Genomic DNA, 27,810 nt, shown 5'->3' with positions numbered 1-27,810 from the left:
ATTAATTTTTATAATACAAGCCAAAAATAAAAATACAGGATGTATATTAATTAATTTTTTATTATCGTCATTATTAAATTTATAATATAATATAATAAAATAATTATTTTCATACACAGTTATATTAGCAAGGAATTGGAGTCTTATTTCTGAAAAAAACTAAAAGAATATAGTTTTTCTAAGTTAGGAGATGAATAAGATATACGCCAAAGGCAAATTAAATTGTTAGTGTCAGAAGAATTATAGCACATAAATAAAACATTGAGCTTCAACAATTTTCAAACATTGTTTCGAATCAATAGATATAAATTTTCGAATAAATTTTATAATAACCGTTTGTACCTAAAGCTTTATGATGAGTCGTTGCTTTTGTAATCCCTGGCACCTTGAAAAAGTAACATACCTTGTGAGATTGAAAAAAGAAAATTTTGAAATTAACTTGTTTTGAAAAAAAAAAAAAAAAAATTTTGTTCCTAAAGCTCTAATATTTGTGGAAGTGTATATTTGTACTTAAAGAAAGCTTTTCTAGCGTTTCATGCTCCAAATAGATTATAAGTGAATAGCATTTATACATTCGTTAAAAGTGTAACATAAACTGTTACAAATTACCTTGCTTAGCAAAAAAATTATACTTCGTTAAAAAATTTTTTTTTTGTATTTCCAAATGACTGACAGATAAGTTGATTGTGTTTTATTTAACAAGTGAAAATATATGGATAGAATATACCTATAGAATTTCCATTCCAGCAGTTGTATAGTATATTGATCATTGTATAAATAATACTGTTAAACAACATTAGAATATTAATAATTTTTTTTCATTCTCATTTCTCTTCAGAATACCTACGTAAAAAAAGCTGCTATAGACCAGATAGATTCTATATAGTAGGGTAATGTATAGTTGGCTGAATACAATATACCTTGAAATACAGTGTTAAAAAGATACTACCAAAGAGATAGCATCTTTATGGAGACAAAATTTACTTACTATAACTTAAAAATATAAATCACTTTATATAATATAGATAAACCATATTGTTTTGCGCTTTTTCCATTTTAAAACGTAAAATAATGAGAAGCTTAAGTTGAATATACTACTATACCTTCATTCGCCATCTACCTTGGATCAAACAACGTGCTGTACAGCTGATACATGATCATAGGAACGCATAAATTTTTAAAATTATTCTCCACTTCCTTATAGGTTATCATGTAATGATTAAGCTTAGCAAAATCAGAAAATAGAAGAATCAAGTACCCTGAGTCAATAAACTGTACAAATAGTATGCCTTAGCTTGTTGGGTTTTTTAAAGTCTCATTCACAGACACTATCATATCTCGTTTAACTGAGTGAACTTGTGAAAGATAATATATTGAAAAAAGCATCCGCAAATAATTTAGCTGGAATGAATTTTCTGTGGGATCCATTGTACAATATTTTCTTTGAACCATATAGGAATAATAGTTTTAGAAACAAAGACTGTTTCCATTCTTATATTATATAAAATTGCTTTAAAAAACAGATAAATGTTGATGAATCATGGTACTACACTCTCCCTTATATAATACATATCTATAGAAGATAAGTTAAATATTTGTATTCTTAATAAGGTGATTCAAAATATCTATTGAATTTATGATGTTTAGTTAATAAGATCATATTTATTTAAGAATAAATAAATATTTTTTTATTAATATTTAAATTGATTTAATCAATATAATAGTGTAATGAAAATCTATAAATATATTTATTTTACGGTCTATTTTGATATGATGCCTATTACTTTGCAGTATCGATATAATTATCTCAATTTATGATTTTATTCCGACAAAACAAGTTTTACTCAAGTTTTGGATAATTGTATGAAAAATATTTTCCATCACATTACAAGAAAAATACCATGAGCTGCAAGACAGCGTTCTAAACATATGACGAACTCATATTAAATATTTGTGAAAAACTTTTTTCTTCTTGGAAAAACTAATTAAAAAATACTGTTTAAAATGTAAACTGCCAAGATAGATAAAATAATTATAATTTTTAAGATAAAATATTTACTATTAGCACATAATTAATACAGAAAAACTAATACAATTTACAAATTGTTAGGAAAGTTTAATTTAAACACCAGAAAGTTTTATTGGAGTCACAATTTTATTTCACTAAATTTAATTGTGAAAAAGGTAACACTCTTCTGATGTAAAGACTCAAAGTGGAAGTTAGCTGTTAAATATAATTACAATAACGAATTATTTACCTAAAATACCCCAACCTGCCCCTGTAAAACCGAATCCAATTTATCTTTTCGTCATATGAAAATGTGCACGAACTTTTAAATCACTCTATATATATGTAAAGTACGATAATTCTGACAGGACTTTAACGAATTCACGTATTTTTTTGTGCAAACTTAAAAATGAATGTGTGATAGAGATAAAAAGTGTGCAATGTGAAAAATGAAATAGCAAAACTGAATAACGAACGGACTGTCGGTTTTTTTTTTTGATTAGTTAGACGAAACGACCCTCCGAATGATTATGATGAGGATTTTTCCGGGTCGTCGAAATATTTATTAGGGCGTAATATACATATATAAATTCACGTAGGTACCTTTATATTTGTGTGTGTATATGTACAATGTACATACAGTTTAACTGCAAACGAATCATGAGAATTGTGACCGAATGCTATAAAAGTATAGAACATAGATCTAACCCTACGTAAAGTAGGCAATCATTGACTTTCTGTATCTATAGGAAGTTTAACATCTCTCTAAAATTTAACTTATTCTTCTATTCAAGTTTTAGCTCAGCAATGATACGCTACAAATGATAGTTAGAAGGTTCCTTAGAACCCGCAGATATCAATTTCAAATTCAGAAACCAGAATTCCAGAGATTATTTCAACTGTGAATGTATAAAATGGCGGCTAATTAATTGGCCTGTCAAATTGTTAAGTGTATTTCCAAATCATAAAATCTCTTTGTCCCCCAAGATTGTGCTTAAGCATTGCGTTTACGCTGTGACAGAATTTTATCAAAACAATATTAAAGGACTAAAAGGGCGGATCAGACAAAAACTGGTTTAAATGCCAGTGGCAATGCTGTGACAATTACTGAATAATATCAAGGCTCGCAAAAATGTCTGCGTCAAGCGAATGCCATCTTATTGAATTAAAAACTTGAATAAGAGAGCATTTGTTAATTAATTGACATAAATTAAAAACATAATTTGCTTCAAAACACAATTTATTTTTTTAGTATCTACTTCATTTGCTTAAACATTGTTTAGTTAAAGGTGATAAATAGATAATATGGCAAAAATAGTAAGCTTAGAAATTTCAAAATCACAAACTTCTCTGCCTCATTCTTCATATATAGCTTTGATAGATATGTTTAGTTTTAATAGAAATATAAGATTATACGGAAATAAAGATGGCGTACTTTTTTTTAAGATTTGATGAATCTAGTTTAGAATTTAAACAAATTAGTTTAGAATTTTAAACTTCTCACTCAAAACACGTTCCCAAATTGTATTTTAACCAGCAATAGTAATGGATATTTAAAAATGATAAAAGTTAATTCCAAGTTTAAATATATATGGATAAAAAAATTTGTACAGAAAAATATACTCCAATTAATGATTTAATTCTTTAATGTGAAACAAAGTAAAATTTTCTGGACATAATTTTTTCCATGTATTCCTCAAACCTGAATACTTTTTTTGCTGATTATAATTTCTGTTCCTATATTCTAATATTGGATGCAAACACAAAATTTTGAATTTAGCCTTTGTACAAAAAAATTGTCTTACACTCGATTCTAATAATTTACAACATTTTAATTTAATAAGTATTTTGTTACTATTGCTTTACAAAAAATAAGGACAGCAACAGCAAAAAATTTATTGAAAGTTCACTTTGGTCGACTCTTGTAGGCATAAACTGTAATGCACAGAACTTTCTATTGGCTTTAAAAAATAGTCACCAAACAAAAGTAAACTCCAGTGAGTTTTCATTTATTAAGAGAACAGAATGCTCATGCACTTATACATATTCATACTCTACAATCCATATATAATTTTGATCATAGAGAAGATACATAAAATACTACCTACTATTGGTCAAATAGATGTTGTTAGTTTGGTTTGGAATTGACTCGTTGAAGTTTTGCTGATAAAACGTAAACTTTGTTGTAGATAATATTATTTGGTTGGATAATTTCTCATACCTTTTATTTAGTACATCATTCTCATTCTTTCCCATTCCCATGTATACATACGAAAACCTTTATTTCTCATTCCATTCGATATATCAATCGTTGTGTGCGCTTGGTTTCGCACACTGTACCGTATCTATCTTTCATCTCCGATGATCATGATGACGAGGTGGTAGGAAAGAAAGGCAACCAAGATCAAACATTGTGCATTGAATACTAACATTTCTTAATTGTCTATCAATAGAAAGAGATGGACGCGTGTGTTGAATCATAAGAGGTAAATCAAAGTTAACTTCTCCATATGTATTGGTTTTGTAAGATTATCTATCGTTATCCTTCTCTTGTATTTTTTCTCATTCCTACAATGGTTTATATTCCGTGATATTTTCAGAATTTTTTGAAAATTTTTCTTTAAACTATGTACTTCGATCATAAAACTAAACGTAGAAATTATAAAATTTAGCTTACACTCATTTTTATTGACAGACCCAGCTGTTAAAAGGGTAACTATCACATTTTATAATTCATCTTCACATTAAAGATCCCAAGTTATGAATATTAATCATAGCATACTTTGTGGAAAATTAATCTTAAATAAAAATTAAAAAGAAAACGACAAACCGCCAATATTTATTCCCACCTTCATCATATAAATGTTTTTCATCTATAAATATGAATTTAATCAAATAAATATAAATAATTAAAAATCTGTAGGTGGTACAAATAATTTCATGGTCACTATTACAATTTTGGCAATGGCCCTGATAAAAAACTCAAAACAAATTAAAATTATACCTCCTTTTATTTTTTTTTAAATTTTAGAACATGCATACATACATTTAGCACAAATCATTTGGCACATTTCTAAATCACCTGTATATTACAGTAAAAATTAGAAATTAAGTTATTAGTAAAGATACAAAGTTCAAAAGACCTCAAGAATCTTCTACTTTTTGCTAAAAGAATTTAGAATTACGGACAATCGGATTCCTTTAGTTGAGATATCACTGAATTTCGAAAAGAAGTTCAAAACACTTTGGGATTAAGGGTATTTTTAAATACTATAATATTATCGAAAAAAATTCCTAAACATTCCAGAATGCATCTTTCTTATATTTTGGACTTACAGAAACTTTTATAAATCTTATACCTTTTTATATAGCACTCCCAACTTTACGCAGAGAAGACAAATTTGAAAGTGCCTTAATCTACAAAATCATTTAAAAATCAAGCTCAAATCTGATAAGAAAAAGAAAAGCACGTTTGATTAAAAACTAGTTTCGTCATAAATATTTAATTTTAATATTTCATCTTATGATTTCTACCGAATTATTAGTCATAGGCAATTTGTAGATTTAATACTTGATATACCATTTGTAGATTTAATACTTGATATACTTTCAAATGATCCCGAAAACCAGGTTAAATTAACCTAAGCAAACCAGTTAACCAGATTGTTTGAATGCTTGAATTATGTGTGACCTGATTATACCCAATTATTTTTCAGAAATTTGGAGATAATACTTTATTTGCGAAAATCTTTAAAAAATACAATGGCTAATACGAAAATGTTAAACAATTACTTAACACATTTAAGATTATATTATTATTAAGAAGTTTTTTGTTCTCAGGTATGGTTTCAAAATCGTCGAGCAAAATTTCGTAAACAAGAACGTTTAGCACAACAAAAAGCAACTAATGGTAATTCTGATTCAAACCAACAACAAAATAATAACGGAAATGCAGCGGTAAAAACTGAAAGCGGTCTAGGAATAAAAAATTTATCTGGTCAAAAGGATATTAAACCCGGTTCACCAAATTCAGGATTATCAACCACACCGAATTCAAATACGAGTATATCGTCACATCAGTCATCTAATGGAGACATAAAACCTTTAAATGGTAAGCAAATATGATTTTGATAATTGAAAAGTATCTCTTTGTTTTAGCATTACGATTGTTACGCTTGAAAATTTGCCAATTTATGCGACTTTCTGAAAGACTTGAGATCTTTCTATGTGTATCAGACTATCTGTAAATTTAAACATACAGTTTCATGAAAAATAATATCGATGGATAGGTATAGCTAAAATTTACATACTGCGTTATTTAATTGCGTTCCAATATTTATTGCTTTTCTTCATCTATAATAAAAGTGTATATTTGCACTCATGCATGGTTTGCCGTAAATATGCGCAATCCATAATATTATTAAAATTGAAATTATTATAAGCAAAAATGTAGAAAAATAATAGTAGAAACGATACAATAGTCACTATTGTTCTAAGAAGACTAACAAGTCGAAATGTACGTAAACAAAATATTTTGATTGACAAAATCTTAAATAAAGTGGATTTTAAGCAACTAAAATGTGTTTAATTAATGTAAAATAAAACATTGCAAAAACCAATTTGAGCTTCCATCTCGAAAGTCATATTCACTTGAAATCATTTATATAATTTGCCATCGCCGATGGCGCTATCAATTTACTTATATTTCTTTTGAGTCTAGATTTTGTTACTAGCCATTCCGAAATAAAATCTAAGAGCTTCCCTTACGTATAATAAGATACCATTTTTTAAGACTTTTATGAACCAATGGACACCCAGAAATTCAAAAAATATAATCAGTAAAATGAAACAACACAAAAACCAATTTAGCTTCATTTCCGAAAGTCATACTTACTTGAAACCATTCATATAATCAACCATCGCTGATAAAATTATGACGATCTACTAACTTTATTCCTTTATTCTGACTCTTAAGGATAAATAACATTATCAACATTGTATTCTTTGTTTGTGTGTGAATATGTGTAATGGTGGAACGCAAACGGTTCGTTTAAGAAATACAAAATACGGTACCTTAATTCATATCTCTTACTTATTTTACCTTATTAATAAATATATAGGTTTCTACCAAGTATTTCAAAATTGGCCTAATTTCTTATATTGTCATCAGAAAATATTTAAAAAAAACTTATTGAGGGCCAACCTTTTATTTTAATAAGAATTAAAAATTAATTTAAGTACGTGACACTCATACATGACTATTTTATAAAATTTGATGCACATAATAATCTATTTGAAATCAATCAATTTAAAATATCAGGAATGATTCGGAACCCCTCAAGCTTTTACCAACAGTCATTTATGAGTAACTCAAGGAAAAAAAATATTTTTAGTACAGATAAATAAACCGCTTGCATTTTGCTAAAACCACATGGAATATATTTATTTCTTAGGGGTCCAATGTTATTAGTAAGTGGTGCAAATATTTCTATTTGTTAATAAACAATAAATTGTTAAGTCAAAGGAACGATTAATGTTAAAGTTGAAATTACAAAATTAATAAATAGGCACCTTGAATCACGTATACGTTATATGTGTATAATAGTTTTCGATTATTTGACAAATACTTAACATTTACGTCATACAAGTTGCCTGTTTACTAATTTTTTAAGTGAACTTTAACATTGATCGTTTCATTGAATTAAAAATTTATTGTTTATTAACTAATAGAAACATTTTCACCACTAACCCATGCCTTACTTGATATTTGACACCTAAAACACACATTCCATGTGGTTTTAGCAAAATGCGAGCGGTTTCTTTGCTTTTATTAGCCGATTTTTCTAACATATTTTACTGTACTATTTATAATTTTTAGTACAATAAAAGCTTGGCTCTTAAAATGATGTTTTTATTAAAATTTTTAATTTATAACTAAAAAAAAATATTTTATAAATTTAACCTGTATGGTTATGAGCCTGACAACCTTTCTCAAGAGGAGCGAGAGTGCCTTAACAACAATACCATATCCTCGATGAGAATAAAATTAATATTTCAAGATAATTTACAATAAAATTAATAATAATTTTAAAAAAACTAAAAAAAGACGCGTTTGTTACTAGACGAACTAAAAAGTAGAAAATAATTTTTGCAATTCGATTTGCATACTTATTTATTTAAAATATTATTTATTTTCTACTTTTTAATTCAGCTAACTACAAAAGCGTGTTTTTTATTTTTTTAAACTATTATTTATTAATATTATGGAATGTTACCTGCGCTTCCACCATTACAGATGTTTTAGTTAATCGTTAATCCTGAGCTGGATAATCGGTTGTTGATAAATGTGGGTCGTTTAGAAGAGAGTGAAAAGCACGTGCAAAGATTCCCTTACAGAGATACATAGATACATACATAAATATCAAGCTAATAAAAGTGTCGCTGTAGAAAACTATATAGTTCAAATCAAGCCTGTAAAGTGGCTGAAACATTAGCTAATGTAAGGTTTCAGTAATCTCTTAACGTTCCTTATATATAAAAAAGTGTGTATCGATCAAATATTTATGCCACCAAGCAAACTTTAACTTTGCTCAAAATTTTCAACCAAAAAACAAAAGAGCCAATAAAAATTACATTTGTAACAGTTACATTTGTAATCTATGTCTACTGTTCTCCGTGCATTACAAAATAAACATTTTAAAACAATAAAACAAGTATACAAAAATATTATTTAATAATTGTTTAAATGTTCGTCTAAAACATTCTACAAACAATATCTTAAAGCAAATGTAACATTAACTCAAGTTAGTAAAGCTTTTATACTATAAGAAATATACTCAAATATAAAGTTGTCCATATGAACAACAAGAAGATATTATATAGGGTGAGCCAGCAGAAATGAGTCTATCTCTAGCGTTTTGACGATGTAAAACCTGTTTTTCTGGTATTCTAAATGGTTACTGGGCTATGAAACAGATAACAGTACGGGAAAGTAAATTTCCTGCCCTAAAACAGAAATTATATTTACTGTAATTGTACAAACTTTCACATTTTTCAATTACCGGGTGAACCTGATTCGAGAAATTGGCAATATTGCTTGTATTATTAACCATAGTGTTGTCGTTTTCAAAATTTTGTTTTATTTAAATTATGATAAATACTATATTTGATAATTTACTTACAAGTGTAACTAAAATTAAAATTTTAGAAAAAATAGCTTATGCATTTCGTAGGAAAAGCACATTCCCGAACTCCTTTGATTTCTAGACTTGTTAGTTCGATATGTTGAACATTGACTTATCGATATTGAAGCTATCTTTTGTCGTCCTACTAATAAACAATTTTTCTGAGTAGAAAAGTAGATTCAATACGTATATACCATGGATGAGATAAACCTTCGTTATAATTTCAATTACAATAATGAATTTTGTGAATTCATGGCTTTATATTATAAGGAAGAATAAAAATTATAAATTATTTTCTAATCATTTTTTTTTCTTTAAACTTCATATCTTCAAAGTTATTTACTTATAATGTTACTAAAGATAAACGGATAAGAACAAGACCCTATACATTATTCTTTAGTTTAAAATTCACTTTTGGAATGAAACTCATTCTTCCCGGCTCAAACTGTACAATTAAGATGTGACATCGCCCTAAATATAGTGTTCTTACATATGAAATGCTTAACTAAAAATTCACAAAATGAAGTAATGCTTTCTATACAAACAGGCTGTTTTTTTAATTTAAAATAGTATTATTAAGAAAACTACAAAGAAAAAGATTGTAAACTTTAATAGGATTATCGTATGGTGGCCCTGAATTCTAACTTGACATTCAGTGTCATTTGAAAATAGATAATAAATACAAATGGTTGATCCCTTTAAAAAAAACTAGTATTTTTAATTTAAAACAACACTTTTTTCGAAAATGGAATAAATTCAGCGAAATAAAATATAAAAATGCGAAATCTAGTCAAAGGTATCTATTTGTTGCTTTCTCATGGTTGTGTTATCTGTAAATTTATAATTACTTTTCAAAATGCGGGTAAATTTTAAAAATGTCTTTTTTGAAGATTGACAAGGAATTCTATGTATTAAGGTTATCTATTTAAAAAATTTTGGCCTTACGGCGATAAAATACGTCGACAATAGAAAAAATTGACTTCACGATTTAAATGTTTTTAATTAACAATATCAACAATAGTATCAACTCTAGGCAGGTTAAAAAAATCGTAAATAAACTATCTACAAAGTTGTTTCCCATTATTCAGGCCCCCAATCTTACTTAGTCTTTTGTACATTTTAAGCCAATATTTTTGTGGGCGCTATGGTAAACACTTTCATACTTTCAGTTGGCCAAATATTTCTAAAAAAAATATACAACACTTGCAACTCTTACATATGCACCTACAACGAAAAGGTTTGTTCAATGCCAAATTCTATCATAGAACATAATCAGTAGATCGGTGTCTCAAAAATAAGAAAACTAAGAGGAAAGTAAGAGGAAAGTAAGTGAGAAAACGAGGCACATTCTGTCTTCATCTTACCTAATACAATATTTACGGATCTTTGACTATTACTGTTTCACAAAATAACTAAAATAGAAGTATTAAAAAATCATCCTGTATATATTTACTACAACCATACTTACATCCATACAAGTACACAACCATATAGACATACAGCCACTCTGACATTTAATCTAGAAAATTGCCCGCTACCGCTCATTTATTTCCATTACTGTCAACTGTTTGTGTTGCGAACGACGGCAACGGGCATTGTGGAAACATACAGAATGTATGTATGTATGTTTGTGTGAGAAAATACAAGAGAAAGATGAAGTGAATATGTTGGTGGAGAAAAAGGAGGAAAAGTGTGGGGAAAGTTTTGTTATAGAAATGAATGAAGCTAGATATACACTGCTAGTAATGCTACAGAGCGCTCTGCTTGCTTACTGACGATGGAGTGTATTGCTTGATTCTACCCTAACGAGCCATGTACCCATATTTAATATAATACAGAATGGACACTTACTTATTTTTATAATTATAGCAACATTTAAAAAAAAACAACAATCTGGAACAAAATCTGAAAGCAGGAAAAATTCAGTTTCGTGTTCACAAAATTTATTTGGTAAATAGACTAATAAAAATCAGTTTGACCTATTATTTATCCATACTTTTAATATAATTTGAAACAGTATCTACTTGTCTCAACACATCAAGGGAGCAACACATACACGTGATTTTTCATCCAGAGAAATTTGCATGATCGGTGATATAATCCCAAAATTAAGTTAAAGTAGTCTTTTTGTCTATCTTTTCTCAATGGTTTTCTTTGAACATATATGAGACATACATTTGAACATATAGAGTATCATCGAAAAATTCTGACACGCTTTAACCCTGAATTTTCGTTATTCCCAAGCTTACCTAATTACAAACCAGAAACGGGGACAAAACAAATTCCTTAATTTTCTCTATAAATAAATAAAATTAACATAAAACGACAATTTTTTTTCTTTTTGATTTAGAATTTACTGTTTCAACCCCAAAATAAATCCAAAATTTTATTAACTATTTTTGTCTTTATTTAGGTTTTAATGTGTTCCTGCTTGAACTATTGTGAAAACCACTTATCGACGGAATTTTTTTTCATTGGCTAGGAATAAGACCGTTTAAAACACGAGATAATTAATGCTAAAGTTCGTAAGTTTGACGTTAATTGGTCAAAGAATTAGCTTATATTAAGAAGGCAAAATACTTTTAAAACTATAATTATGTTTTGAATAAAAAATTTCCTTGATTCAAGTCTTTTTTTTTCTGTGTCTTTTAACAATAACTACTATTAACTGTTTATATTTGTGAAAGAAACGGAAGCCTTTCTGTATGGAAAATAGTCATCATATAAAATTGGTATGAGTTGAGTTTTGAAAATATATATTATAAACGATGTTATGGTATTGGAAAAACAGTGTAGGCAATCTAATGTCATATTAGTTGATGAGTATATTTTATTTTGCATAGAGGATTCATCATCAGTCACTTACAAGTTACATTTTCCGACATGAACGAATAATAATGATACTTATTTACATTAAATATTCAACTGTAATTATTATTAAAATGTTCAGTTATTTTCGTGATGCCTTCCATCTTGTGCGCCTTGCCTTGCCTTGCCTTCCATTTTAATATTGTTGTAGTCAGTCACATTCACGGTAAATGTTGTGTTTAACGAATACAACTTAACCATTTTCTTTTTTTTTCTAAGATTATTCGTTTTATATTTCTATTTGTATTTTGTTTTTCCTCTAACATTAAATTTTGTTAATTGTCATGTTTCTTTCTTTTATATATTATTAAATATTTATTTATTTTATTCAACAAAATATTATTATTATTATTATTATTATTTATTATTTATAAATATTATGTATCACAATACCACATACTTTGTTATATAAATTGTTAGGTTATTGTAATAATTTGATAATTTTGATGGATTTTATTTCATTTTTGGTAAAGAGAAATTTAATTATGTGTATTTAAAATTTAACTCAAGAGTTATTTATAATTTTATGTTTATTTTTTCTACTTTTTTTTTATAAAGATGTAATTTTTTTTAATGATTTAACTAGCCATCGGATGTTAAAGCTTTTTGAAACTGCACTATCGTGTCTGTGGGACGTTTGCCACCGCCTATTTTTTACTTGACGAAAAATAAACCAATAGAGAGGTGATCCAATCATGGATTTAAAGCGTAAATAAACAACTTCTCGTTTAGAAAATAATTATTTAAAAAATTATTAAAAAAAAAAAAAAAAACTATTTCTAAGTATATTCATGTAACCATATGAAAGAACTTGTTATAAGAAATAAATTTTGCCTTTTTTTCCAATCGATAATTAAAATATTCAAAAAAGTGATTTAGATTTGTTTGCAATACTTATTAAGCTTTGAATGAAGCTAGCTCAAATTTTGTGTGTGTCTGTGTGTTTTTGTCTGTGGCATCACAGCGCCTAAACGGATGAACCGATTTTAATTTGTTTGGTTTCATTGAAAAAGGTAATTTATCGAAGAGTGTTCTTAGCTATGTTTCAAATGCGAGACTAGTGTTCCGCACTCGAAAAAACTAAAAAATTGGCGATGATTTTCAAAATCGATTCAGTTTGGAAAAGGCATGACATATAATTTTAACATATAAATAATAACTATGGAAATGGATGGTCAAATAAATCTGGCTCCATTGATTTCGAAAAGTGAAATGCTAAAATAATTAAGTAGTTCAAAACAATAATTGAAAAGAAGAAAGTCAACTCAAATATTTCTTTTCATTTAAAATATTTCAAAAAATTTGTCCCAAAAAATGATAGCTCACTAAGTATCCTTTTCATCTCATCTGATGTTCTTGACCATCACTTTGATATTGATTTAAAAAAGAGTGTTATAAGTTTAAAGTGTTTATCTGTGTGTCTGTTGGTTTCTCAGTGGCATTGTAGCCCCTAAACAGTCGAAGCGACTCGATTGAGAACATTTTATACCTAAGTTTCAAAAAATCGGTTTACAAGAAATAAATCGCATTTGTCGGGAGTTTTTGAAATTTTGTAAACACTTGTTTAAAGCAATGGATAGATTTTATCATTGTATAATATTTCAATTGATCAAAATTCATACAAAATGAAAAATTCGACATAGAAAGAAAAATCGAGATCTTTGAACATAATAAAAATTGACATTGATCAATAAATAATACCCTCAAAAATACATAATAATAGAAAAATATATAAAAATTTATCATTTTCTCAATGATAATAATAATTTTTCCCAATATATAAAAAAGATGAAGTATGTCAATATGATATATCCCAAAAATATTTTATGTATACCATATCTAATAGTGAAGGCATATATTTGAACATATGAGAAATATCTTCTTGTTTTCCTGTTGCTATCCAAATATCCAATCATTTTCTCATATGTGGAAAATATTTTGTGCATATCTCTTTGGCGATGTGTGGGTGTAGTGTATACATATGTATGTTTTCTAGCAGAAAAAATATTGGAATAATATATATGAACGTTTTATACATATGAATTATTATTTTGATAGTCAACATCTGCGCACGTTTGATTTTAGTCGTATAACATATTGGGATAAAAGGAAAATATTTGATATCTAGGTATGTAGGAAAAACAATAGATTGGAAAATCATTTTTATATCGGTTGATACAAGGTATCGCAAAATTTTAGGAGGTAATCAAAATAATTTTCAAAGGCACAAAATATATCGGCTCAATTAAAACTTCACTCTGATGCATAATCATTGAGAAACCATAATTACAAATAAACCTATAAAATTCGAATCCGATATATTTATTATATTTATTTTAAAAAAGTTGATGCATGCAATGGCACGTATTTAGTCATGTTAATATCATTTTACTTGCTTTGAAGATCAGTTCCAAAGTTTAAAAGCTATGGAAAATTTATTTTTAACATTTGTATTTTTAAATTGACTTCATACAGATGTATAAAATATATAAATTTTACATAAAATTAAAAAAAAAAATTAATAATAATAAATAAAGCCATGAACGTTTCATAAACTTTTTAACACATCTGTGATTAAAAGCCATCAACCCACAAATTTCAGTTTATGGGTTCAGCTTAACTTAAATTTCATTTCACGGTATAAGCTTTTGCTAAAATGTTTAGAAAGCACACTATAAAAACAATTTATTGTAAAGAAAAACGACTTTTATTTAATTGCGTTTCAAAGCTATAAAATAGGCTTATTATAGAATCCTGGGGAGAATTGGATTCCCAACGTTTCTCAAACCTACTGTCGAAGTACTCGTAAGTCTAAAACTAATATTTTTCAAATCTACATAATTGGAAACAGATTTTTGAATTTTTGTATGACTGTAATTATTTGCAACTATTAATAACTGGGAATTGAAACCCGCCAACTGACATGGCAATAGTTGTACTTACCATTTTTAAAAGCAAATAAAAATATTCAAATTCAAATCACAAAAATCCCTCCCACTGGCCATAATAGTTAATACTAACTAAAACAAAAAATAGACCTGTTTTCAGTAGTTTCAATTTAGACCACCAGGTTACTTACCATTTATCAATAATAGTTATAAAAATTGACTGAATGATTAACTGAATATTGCAGTAAAAAGCCCAAGTAAGCGAAGTTTTATCGCTTAATAACAGACAAAAAAATCTGCTCCCACTATTTTTGGGTTAAATACGCGATTATTTCTTTCTTGATGCACGATTTTCCGAGCAACGACAAAGAATGAATTGCACATTGCGTTGATAATAGTTACTTGTCGCAATCAAAATATTATTTCCTTACAAGCAAATTTTTTATATTTCCCTATTGTACAAAAGATCAGAAAAGAAATTACTTTACCCGCCTGAGTAAAAAAAATGTAATGCGATTTTAATAGTTTTCCCGACCTACACTTTTTAATTTTAATGTACTATATGAGTGTTATAAACTAGGCCACTTAATAACCCTGAAATTTAATTTGTTTGAAAAATTAGTTAATTTTGAGTATTTTTATTAAAATGAGTGAGCCGACATTGCTTAAGTTCATGATTCAAATTTATGTTTTGATATATTTATATTTAATATACACATATATAATATATAAATGTATTTGTGTATGTTGTGCATGGAATTACTTTAAAATTAAGAAATTAAAAATAGAAATAGTTTAAAATAACAAATACACGTAATATATACAAAATTTTAAAATAAAGTTGTTTGAAAACAATAATTAAGATTAAAATACGAAGATATAATATATTTACGATATATTAATTCTCTATTTTTAAATAAAACAATGCAAATAAAATACATTATAAAAAAAATAATTTATTAAGATTATAATCAAAAGATTTAACAGATTTAACAATCAATTATTTTGTTAAGAAGGTACAAGTTAGGTTGTAAAAATAAAATTTATTAAGTCTAGAAAGTTCTTTAAACTGACGTGTTATACTGAATACAGTTAATTATGATTCACGAAATATCTTTTTATTTTACTTAAACGGCGTAAGTTCAGGAGTCGATAAAATTCCGTGCACTAACGTTCCGTTTGCACTATAATATATAATTTAGCGTGAACTAAACGTGAATAAACTGAAAAAAAGTACTAGCTAGAAAATTTGTTCTTAATTTTTAATAAGTCAATTACTTTTTTTATTGAATTAAAGAGGTCCTTTCGCCGCTAATGTTAATTTTTTTTAAATGTACAATTTACTTCGAGTCAGTGAAAGGACTAACTTATGCTAAATGGGTACGTGAACAAATATATGAAAAAAATCATATTTATCACATGTAAATAATTGCTTTCTAAGTATTTAAAGCAAAGTTAAACTTCTGTTTACTGGAAAATTTAATTTTTTGTTTGGAAAATCTGGAAAACTTTCCCTTATAAAACAGAGGAAGTAATTAATCTTAAATTATCAATATAGAAATGCATATATTTTTCTCTTTCTACGCTACGATTAAAGTACTACACAATAGGAAAATATACAAAGATTAAAAATCGGCTATATATATAAGGCATGTAGGAATTATGTCTAGAAGTAAATTATAGTGTTCATTGAGTTATCAGATTCTAATTTTTATAACTTTGTTTCAGGTAAACTTTCAGAGGATTCCTTATTATTATCTGGTAACAACAATAAATGGTCAACATCAATGTCAAGTCCCACATCTTCATTACAACAGTCATGTAATGCGGTATCGGCTGCAGCTGCGGCTACAGCCACATCATTATTAGTCCAACAAGCAGCCAATAAAGTACAACATCATTTGCAACAACATCAACAATCATCACCAGGGGGAAGTGGTGGAGGATCATTACATCATCATCATCATCAACATCATCATGCAGCTGTAGCTGCGGCTGCATTATCATCACCGTTCTCTTCATTATTGGGTGCAGCAGGTTCAAGTTATTTGTTAGGTGATCATCATTTGAAACCAGCTACAGCAAACCATTTATTTTAAAATATGGATTGTTATTTAGGATGGTGTTAAAGTAGCTTCATGTTCCAAATAAATCAACAAGCACACCACTCTAATAGTTTTCCACCTTGATCTTAAACGACAAAGAAAGTTTATTTTATTTGTTAGATCTGTTTCTGACTGGAGGTTACGAAATCTGTTTTAGCTCTAATGTACTTGCAATATATAAAGCATTGACAAACCATCACAGCAATAAGCTTTAATTAATTAAAAGTTAAACACAAGAAGAAACTGAGTGTTGAATTTTTTCTGTTGATTGAAATTTCTAGCTTTAGTTCGAAAGGTGAACTGGATGCGAACGATATGTGTGCATTCAACTCACCTTGAAGATAAGGTGTCGGTATTAAGATTCAAGGATTTGATCTGATGTACTCTTCTCCTTCCCGCAGAGACATGCGATAGTGTAGGCTGAATTCCACGCTCCTACAATTTTAAAAAAATTGTCCAATTTAGCTATATTTAAAAATGAACAACGCACAATTAAGACAGTACGATCGTTCAAATTTGAATTAGACAGAGCAAGAGAGAGAGAGAGAACTTCAAAGAGATGTGCTTAAATATATACGGCTTCAATTCCATACACTATTTAGGAACGGATTTCAAGAATTAAACTCTGATTAAAACCTAAAAAAATAGCATATAATGTTAAGAAAATAAATATCCACGTGTTGAATGGAATAAGTTCAGTTTTAGTTAGAGAGAGGAGTATTTATGATAAATTTTTACAAAATAATTAACTTAATAATGAGGAACATGAAGCTGTATATAAGTTTTCATTGTGTAAATATGCGATTTAAAATTATTACATAAATCACTAGTTAAATGTACATAGCAATTATAAAACTTGTCACGTTTATTTTGCTCAAGATAAAAGCTGTTTGTGGTCACATAGGATCTACTCTTCATTATCCCAAAGTTTGGCAGTGCAAGCAATTTCATGACTAAAGAGTAAACTGAAAAATTGATTAAAGTTCTTTGATTTTTATGTTTTTTTTTTTTATAAATTCATTTTTATAATTTATATGCAGAATTATTTTATTTACTTGATAACTTTTGTTTCATATTTGAGACAAAATATTTTAGAACCGTTGAGCCCAATTAATAGATGGAAAAAATTTCCTTTTTCTTAAATTGTCAGTTAAATATTATTATTAACCGATAATTTGAAACCTTAAAAAAATTGCCCGTATATGGGACATAAATGATCATAGATTGTGATTTTTCGTCGTCTTAAATGAAAAATGAATGTCTCATATTTGGGACAAAAGTTATCAATGAATGTAAAAATTAACTGGCTGGGCTATCAGCTGAATAACTAAAAAATATAACAATATAACTATGATAGTTTTCCCATGAACCTTTCGAATATTTTCCATAATTAATGAAAAATGTAAGTACCTCAAATTTTTATTGTGTAATTTTTGCTTTTATACAATTTAGTTATGCTTTAAAATAAATTAAATTGGTATAAACTAGATAATTAGAACACTATATTCGGAACAATATTCAGTAGAACTACAATCTTATATTTGTGTTATATATGCAAATCCTTATATTCTGTTTTTCTTTGAGTAGGAATAGAAATATCGCCGCACGGCAACATTCCAATTGTATCGAATTTGATATCTCGTCAGACGTCAATGATCCTACATGAGGCTTAAATTTTTGCTGAAAAATTTTTACAATTTTTTTAAGAAGCCGTTTAAATATAGTTTTGGACTACTACACGCTCTCAGCGCCATAAAGCAATATGTTTTTTTATTGACGTTTTTTCTTTTTAATAAATATTTTTTGTTGGACTTAAAATTTATATTTATTTGTTTTTCATGAATGCTAATAAGTGCTTTAAGCATTCAAAACAAATTCAGTAATAAAAAAAGCGATTTAAAAATTGAGAATTGGGTGTTTACTTACCTAATGAAAAGGTGAATTATATTGGGGGGTTTACTTACCTAATGAAACGGGACAAAGAAGATACTGGGATCTCTAAAAAGTTTATGCAAAAAAAATTTATTTTAAATTTAATCCATTGTAAATATTGTATACAAATTGTGTCTAGAAATAATTAAAAACAAATGTATTCCATTTTAATATATAAACTAATGGATTTAGGGCATAATTTATGCACCAGTTCAATTCCCACACCTAACCACAGTGCGATTATTATTATTAAAATTTAAAATTTTCGGTCTTCTTGTTCTATTTCAAGTTTATAGGGTAGTGTAATCAGGTGCATAAACTATATCCATTCTAAATTTATTTGTCCATAAAATAGTATATTTGATTTCTGTATACGGTTTTTCTATGATTTTTTATTCGCAATTTTTTTTAGAAATTTTGATAAATTATTTTACACATTTTAGGCCCCTATACCTACAGACACGTACGATTAAATCGTGTGTTCATCGACAGACGATGAAAAATATAAATTATTTCGTGAAGCTAAAAACGAAATTCTTAATTTGAGTAAAGAAATGTAAATTTTGCTTTAAAAATTATTTTTTATTACTAGCCTGTTATTTGATGCAATAAAGAATCAAAATCACTTTTGTCATTGAGCGTAAATATGTTTATTAATAAATTACATCACGGCAATTTCATTTCAATCGTATTCTAATCTTTATCTGCTGGGCCATTACCAACTTCTGTTTGACTACTTCGGTTTGCATTTGAACGAGGGTCGGTAAACGGCTCATCTTTTAAAGTTGTACCACTGGTTGCATGGCATACATTACTAGCCGTTTGAGTATAAATATCTTGAACTTCCATTGGACATATTTGTTCGCCACTCAGTATAAACATAATACAAACTGATTCAGCGATAATGGGATATATCGTTGGTGAAAATTTTGGCCCAAATAATAATTCAAATATAATATGCCCAACAACCCAGGCAAAAAATATAGTCATATTTATTTAATTCTCTAAAAATCATACAATCTCAATGACATTTCTGTTTTTGAGAATCTTTTTTTCTTTTTATTCTTGCAGTGTTCTTTCCAACCATTTATGCCATAATTGAAAATCTTTTTTATGTACTATTTTAGAAAATTACACTGAGAATTTTGAATAGAATGTCAAATAAAAAATATTTGTATAAATTTCATAGCATACTTTATTTTCAATTTCATAATGCATACAGAAAAGTGGAAAAATATTTTATCTAGGATTCAGCAGCTACTTTATGTTAATTTAAAGGCTAGTTCAATTTTCATGGTGCCAAGGTTTTCTGACAAGACTTGTGATACACGTCAATCAAAGCGAAAAGGATCAATAAAATGTTTCAATATTCGAGCAATCGGAGGCTGATAGTAAAACTTTGGTAAAGATTGGTTATACTGTCCCCGAAGACTACTTAATTTGCACTATAGCAATGAAATTTTATCAAAAATTGAATTCTACTATGTATCTAAAGACAAAAATTTGAAGTTAATACCCAGGTCATCTCAAATAATTGGCAAAAATCGACCTAGGCCATCGTACCCAGGAAGTACACTGAAGCAATTTAAAAAAAATTTATATATAAGGCATTGTAAAGCGATATCAGTTCATGGCGCCAAAGAAATCATAATCTAGGATTTCAAGTAATGCGGTAAAATTACATTAACTATAATTCCGTTGAAAAAGTTAAGAATTCTGCCCAATTATTTCAACAATTTTTTATTCTGAAAAACAATTTTTCAGTCTAAAAACAAAATTATTACAATACAAAATCTTGATCTCTAAACGATTATCACTCGGTGTACTTAAAAAATATATAAATCTATTTCCGAGTATGAGAACTTGACATTTAAAGCTAATTTTTAGAAAATTTAATATGGATAATAGTAAACATTACTGTTTTCAAATAGTTCAATGAACTATTTGGGATGAATACATTACGCCTGTAAATAGATTAATATATTACACCGTAAGACAATCAATTGTTTAGGGGCCACGAGTCCCCTTTCTTAATCTAACTAATTTTCAGACAAGGCGCACTAAAAATTATTTTAGAAATTTTTATTGTATCTACTAATGATCTATATGATTTTTTTATCGATCTTTCGAAATATTTGATATTTAAAATACCTATTACGTTATTAATCCTCTTAAAATTCAATTAATTTGACTATAAAATAGTCGTAATTTATGCTCCAACAAAATTAATCAAAACACAATTATTTTAAAAAATAAATTTCATTCAAATTCTTGCGAAAACATTTGTTTTAATATCACTAAAATATTATTTTTAAAAATTATATAGGTTTTTAGGTCATTAACGACACAAATTTTCATATAATTTTCTCCTACAAATAAAAAAGAACACGATTTTACGATATTATTTTAACAAAACAATAATAAATTGAATGCTTATTTATTTTGAATTATCTATTATTGTTTTCTTTTTAAAATATCCTTGAAAAATTAATGAAAATCACAAAATTTATATTTTCACATTGTTTAAATTATTTACTACGAAATGTTGTCTATAAACAATTAACAGTCCATCCATTTTTCCAAAAAAAAAATCAACTTGTAAATATTATTTAAATTTTGTAAATATAGCTTAATAATTAATTTATTAAAATTAATATAATTATTTAAAAAAATATAAATAAATATATATTAGCGTGTGTAAATTATTTCAATGTTTTGAAATTAATTATAATTAAATAAAAAAAATGACAAGTCTTTCTTAAAATAGTCTTTTTTTATTTCTAACACCTATTTTTCAATTTCAGAATGTTTTAGAATTTTCTCCCAAAAAAATTAAATAGAAATGGAGTATCATTTGATAGACGAAACGTCATTCATAAAATATTTAAGATATTTTCAATTCGTTGTTGAGTGGATTAAGTAGGAAGGTTATGATACGTAATTTTCATACAAAGAACATTAAAACTTTTTTGTACAATTGAGTCATGAATTTATTTAAAGATTCTTGATTACAATTTTAAGTATGTTTAGCCAGAGGTAATATTCCATGGAATTAATTCTATGCAATATCTCTAAATTATTTTTTCAGTCAAATTTGTAGAATAGTAATTTTGGCACAAAATGCGTCCTGGAATATTCAAGTTTATTTTGAGTACCTATTACTCCAAGTACATCAACTCAGCATTAAGTAATTTTTTAATACTAAAAAATAGATCTCATATCTGTTTTATCGAAAATAGATTAATCGAATTACTCCAATTCAAAAAAGACAAGTTACTTGGCTTGAGAAATCCAAATTTGAAATTTCATATTTCGTTATAATTCAAGGCAGAGTTTATTCGAATTGCATTTAGCGCATTCTTAATAAATTGAAATCAACTAGGGCAATATTTGATTATTTTTTAATATATTCTACCTAGTTGCCTAATGCATAAATATGTTATAGGCGAAAATTTATACTTTCAAATAAATTCAAGACTCATACCGAAAAATGAGATTTCCGAATTGCCCCACTTCGACGGGCATCTTAATTGATCACTTGATTAGAGTGTAACTAATTTTATACGTGGTATTTCTAAGGTATGGGTTTCGATTCCCATCGTCAAAAATTAATTTAATTAATAATCATGATAGGCTGGTGTATAGCATGGTATATGCATGAAATAAATTTGTATAATTGAGGAGCTGAAATAATACTTAAGCGAAAAAGGTTGTAAAATCAAGTGAGTATCAACACTACCGAATCAGCGTTTCAACTAACCTTATTTAAACTCCAATTTAAGATTATTTGACTCTCGTTAATAAATAAATTATTTTTTTCTAAAATCGAGTCTGTAATTAGCCTTCTCGTGACCGCATATGCTCTAGCGTAATTTTCCAAGATTCATTTTTTACAAAACAAAAAGGAACCGAAATTGGAATAAAGAGGTCTGTTTTATTCTGTTTTGCATTTTTCTATGCTACTTTAATTTCGCTCTTATTACCCTGAAAAAAATAATATACTCCCTTAGTTTTGCAAAAGCCATCATCTTCCCAGAAATTCATATCTCTAACATTATAAATTTAAAAAGTAGAAAAATATTTCATACTATTTGTACGTTCATTTTCAGAATAAACTAGAATAATTCTGTAATATTTTTTTAAATTAGCCACTCTACTGTATAGGTGGTACAGTTAAAATACTCTCAAATTGTCACACTAATCAACAAAAAACGTAATGAGGCGACTACGTAAAAAAAACGACGCGCAATAATAATCGCCAAAAATGTAAAAATGTTTTGGAATATAGAAAATAATTTGTCAAAAAACGTTGTTAAAACAATTGAATAATATACTAAAATTAAACATAGTATTCACAAAATTACGTTACCCGCGTTGATGTCATAAATGTGTGGGAAGTATCGTTACAATAATGTTGAAGATTCGGTACAACGAAACCACGGCGTTTCGTCTCTTTTACACTGATAATTATTGGAAACATTGAAATATTTAAGTAGGTGGGGAATATATACAAACATTTATATCGACATACGAAAAACTACGTTTCTCTATAAAAGCAACACAATATTATTCGATTGCTCCAGTTTACAATAAGCATCGCTTCAATTCATACACCTGACACAAACACATTATCACAAACATAAAACATGTCTTTGGAACGTCAAGTGCGTGCTAAGGTATGTTTAAGCAAATACATTAAAAAAAATTATTTGGTGAATCGTAATAATTAATAACTTTTGTGTAAAACAGCTCGCTAGCAAACGTGATCCAGAACAAGAGAGACAAGCACAAGAATGGATTGAATCCGTATTAGGTGCTAAATTCCCACCAGGTGAAGCTTTTGAAGATGTTCTTAAGGATGGTACTGTTCTCTGTCAAGTAATGAACAAATTGAAACCCGGAAGCATCCCAAAAATTAACACATCTGGTGGCCAATTCAAATTGATGGAAAACATCAACAAGTAAGTTTAATTTTTGCACAAAAATATTTTTCCAAATTCTAGTTAATAAAATTTTAAAATTTTCTGCAGCTTCCAAAAAGCATTGAAAGAATATGGAGTTGCTGATATTGATGTATTCCAAACTGTTGATTTATGGGAAAAGAAAGATATTGCCCAAGTAACATGCACTTTATTCGCTCTTGGCCGTGAAGTAAGTACCTTTGATTTTTAATTTTGCTTAAAAAATTTAAGAAATTGAATTTCTTATAATGAGAAAACAACGATTTAAGATAAAATTTATCGTGTTTTTCTAATGATGTACCATTGTTGCGAATTTTAGCGTAAAAAAAGTTACGATCGCATTATGCAAATCTTTATAATATTAATAATTTTGAAATTTTTAATCAATGTTTAATTTAGTAAGAGAGAAACACATAGCCTCTTTACAACCATTTTTAAACATAACTATTTTTACAAGAACTAAAAAATAAAAATTCCAGAAATCCTTCAGATATAATGTTTTTATACTCGAATAAAAAAGATTTGGAAAGAGTGTGTTGACATAAACATAATTTATTAATGTTTTCAAAAAACTTTGAATTCTTGCCAAATTTTACAAAGTTGTTTAAATTATGCCAAACGTTTATAATAACACCTACTTTTACTTAAAAGGCTTGCAATCAGAAAATTATTTAATATTATAAAATACTATTTATATTTAAATTTATGGTTTAATTTCGGTTTTTTTTTTTTAATTTAATGCATTTTCTATGACCGTGAAAATTATCTGGAAAATTTATTGAAATATAAAATACAATATATTTTTGTTACTTTTTTAGACATACAGACACTCAGAATGGAAAGGACCATACTTAGGACCAAAACCATCAGAGGAAAACAAACGTGACTTCACTGAAGAACAATTGAAAGCTGGTCAAACCATTGTTGGTTTACAAGCTGGTTCAAACAAAGGTGCCACTCAAGCTGGACAAAATCTTGGTGCCGGACGTAAAATTTTACTTGGAAAGTAAAATAATATAAAATGATAGATCAATCATTTTTATTTTTGTATATACGATATATCTTTTTTAACAAAAATTATTTAATTTTTTGATTTTCTATTTATTTATTTATAGATAAATTATTAAATATTTCTTTTATTTATTTATAAAAAAATATATTCATATTTTTTAGTATAAATCTTTGTTTATTTTTTCACCAATATTCTATATAGTAAGAATAATTTGCCCTTATTACTTAGCAATCTTTATCTTTTTAATCTAATTTAACTTTTTTTTATTATGAAGAACTGGAAATTACAAAGTCTTCATAAACTAAGTGGCTAGAATTTTTAAGAAAACTTTTTTTGTTGGGAAAACAAAACTTTATGTTATTTCCCATGAGCCAAATTTGCTTCAAAATGTAAGTGATAGATATTATTACATGATGCAACGATTGCAAATTCATCAGAACTAGCTGAATTTTGACTGTCAAATATCTACTAATTAGTAAAATATTCATGATTATTAAAATGAAAAGTTATATTAAATAAAATTTAATAACAAAACTATTAATATAGGTATTAATATTATGCCTCTTGTTTTACAAAAAAAAGTTTTCGAATACAATAATAATTCACTCTTTTTAAATGAATGAACCTTTCTTTTGTTTACATTATAGGGGAATGTATATTACCTAGAATCAAAATTAATATCTATGTGTTTTTTGAAGCCATTTTTTTTAAATATCTCAATTAAAATTGTCTCTATTTAAAGCACTGTTATTCCTAAGCACTATAATTTTTTGGTAATTTTAAAATCAAACAACTATTGATAAAAATATGTGAATATATGTACAACATAATGTACCAAGGCTCATACATTAATGTACCTAGAATCACTTTCACCAATTATACATTGGTGGTACAATTATAAATGAGGGCGCTCTCGCCAACGTGTTTTCGTTACAGTTTACTCTTAGAAACAGCATCTTAGAATGTATTTGATTGAAACATTGAAAACCATAGGTACATGTTTCTCTTACAACCATCCAGCATCCAGCAACAAATAAACTGATATTTTTGGTACACGGGGTGCATGACATTTCTTTTTTCAACAAATACTTCGCTTATTCATACTTAGAAACCCATAAAACACAAGAATATGATTAAAAAATTTAATGCATATTACTACAGGTTATATAGAAGCTAGTTACTCTATTGTCCATAAAGCTCTAAATTACAGAAGTATTGTAGTAGGAGGCTCTTAGATTTTGAAACTATTCAGTATATAAAAAGGGTACATGAAAACTCGGGTGTTTCGGGTGTTCACGAACGAACGAAATGACTCAAATGAATCACAAGTTTTTTTTAATTTATTTCTAAACAAAAATGTTGGTGAATGACCCAGTCTCTAGCCCGAATAATGAATATCACGATTTGACAATTGTTTTTTTATAATGCAATTTGGATCTGGACACCATTTTACTATAGATAATAGAAGCAAAATTTATCAAAGGATGTTTACATATTTTAGATCCAGACAGACTATTAAGCAAAAGTGTATATGAATTTCTCGGCTGTTTTTCGAAACATTCAATGTTTTTTTTAAGGAAGTTGCGACATTTTTTAGATTAGAGACCTGTTTAATAGAAGAAAAGTTTAAAGACGAAAAATTATCAAATTTTTTGTACAAGGTTTTTAATAATTTGCCTTCTTGTCTGGTCTGCGTGATGTGATCGTTTCAACTCTTTTACGTATTTCAAAATTATTGGTCTTTACGAAGTGATAGAAAGCTAAAATTTAATCAACATGGTGGAAATGGTAAATATTAATAACTAAAAAGATAACTTAAATTATAAATAAAATTTTTTCTGCTCTAAAGAACGGTTAAAGTTTTTACTTATAATTTATTTTCAAAAGAACATTTTTTTAATCTATTCAAAAATATTTTTACTAATAATTCAATAACTTTGTCATTATTTCATCTCAAAAGTCTTGAATTACTAAGAAACATAACACATAGTGTATGCACATTTTACAGCCTACTCAGTAGTAATTTTATTTTAAGAATTATAAATGCTATTTTCAATATTAAAGTTCATAATTTAACTACCTATTAAATATGCAACCGTCTTAGTTAAAAATCTGAAAGAAAATTTTAAAATAAATTATTTGAAAAAAAAATAACAGGAACTGTGGTAAGCGTTAAAAGCCAGATAAACCAACTATGAATTTTGCAAGTGTCATGAAAACTTTATGAGGAAACTAAAATATCATAGTATTTGTTCCCTTCATTCTGGTGACGATCCCAGGTCAATATTGTTTCGTGGTCTTCGGATATCAGCTTTCGAAAAGCACTTGACTTTATGAGATCATCCTCATAGGTATTTCAGGCCGCGAAAAAAAATTACGTTGTGAGATTGGGATGCAAATACAACTTGATATGAATACAGTAAATATTTCAATCTTATCTAACTTTCGACGCAAAAATCTCACTGTTAAAAATTGTTCATTCATTTATTTCCAAATATTATACGACAATGAGATATAAATGTTCTATTTCCAAATGTTGTGCGCCTTATTGTTACGCTGCCTGTGAGTAGTTGTTCAAACTACAACAATATCTATTTGAAACAATTCAATTATACGCTATATCGAGCGCCCTCTCACTTTATGAAGAAGAACATGGTTTATCGAACAATGTTTTTTAAAAACATACAATTAATACATCTATCGAACATAGTTCGTTTCTCCGCTAAAACTATATTAATATATTTATTGTTAGAAATTACTTAGATCATTACATTATTCATTTAAAAAATTATACTGAATGAAACAATATTCTTAATTTACATATGAAGAAATCCTAGTTTGTTACTAGCCTC

General features: G+C 27.3%; 2 protein-coding genes across 2 annotated transcripts in view; both read left to right on the top strand.

Annotated features, from left to right (window-relative positions):
* LOC123292682 (paired mesoderm homeobox protein 2A-like) overlaps positions 1-17,047 on the top strand; it is an 83,406-nt gene extending 66,359 nt beyond the window's left edge. The window contains exons 3-4 of the mRNA XM_044873394.1: positions 5,849-6,119; positions 16,677-17,047. Of these exons, the coding sequence (XP_044729329.1) occupies positions 5,849-6,119; positions 16,677-17,047 (642 nt within the window). The remainder of the gene's footprint in view (positions 1-5,848; positions 6,120-16,676) is intronic.
* A 6,462-nt stretch (positions 17,048-23,509) lies between these two features.
* On the top strand, positions 23,510-25,001 carry LOC123291842 (muscle-specific protein 20). The gene is made up of 4 exons (XM_044872272.1): positions 23,510-23,661; positions 23,735-23,946; positions 24,016-24,136; positions 24,765-25,001. Exons 1-4 carry the CDS (start codon positions 23,632-23,634, stop codon positions 24,954-24,956), a joined length of 555 nt encoding a protein of 184 aa, XP_044728207.1. The 5' UTR covers positions 23,510-23,631; the 3' UTR covers positions 24,957-25,001.
* The last annotated feature ends 2,809 nt before the right edge of the window (positions 25,002-27,810 follow it).

This window comes from Chrysoperla carnea, chromosome 2 (genome assembly GCF_905475395.1).
Source record: "Chrysoperla carnea chromosome 2, inChrCarn1.1, whole genome shotgun sequence".
Lineage (NCBI taxonomy): Eukaryota > Metazoa > Arthropoda > Insecta > Neuroptera > Chrysopidae > Chrysoperla > Chrysoperla carnea.
Note: the sequence above shows the minus strand (reverse complement) of the source record. Positions and strands in the feature narration are given on the sequence as shown.

Coding starts and splice junctions, on each gene's coding strand:
- LOC123291842 (XM_044872272.1), top strand. CDS start 23,632: ATGTCTTTGGAACGTCAAGTGCGTGCTAAG. Junction 23,662..23,734: donor AACGTCAAGTGCGTGCTAAG/GTATGTTTAAGC, acceptor TGTGTAAAACAG/CTCGCTAGCAAACGTGATCC. Junction 23,947..24,015: donor TTGATGGAAAACATCAACAA/GTAAGTTTAATT, acceptor AATTTTCTGCAG/CTTCCAAAAAGCATTGAAAG.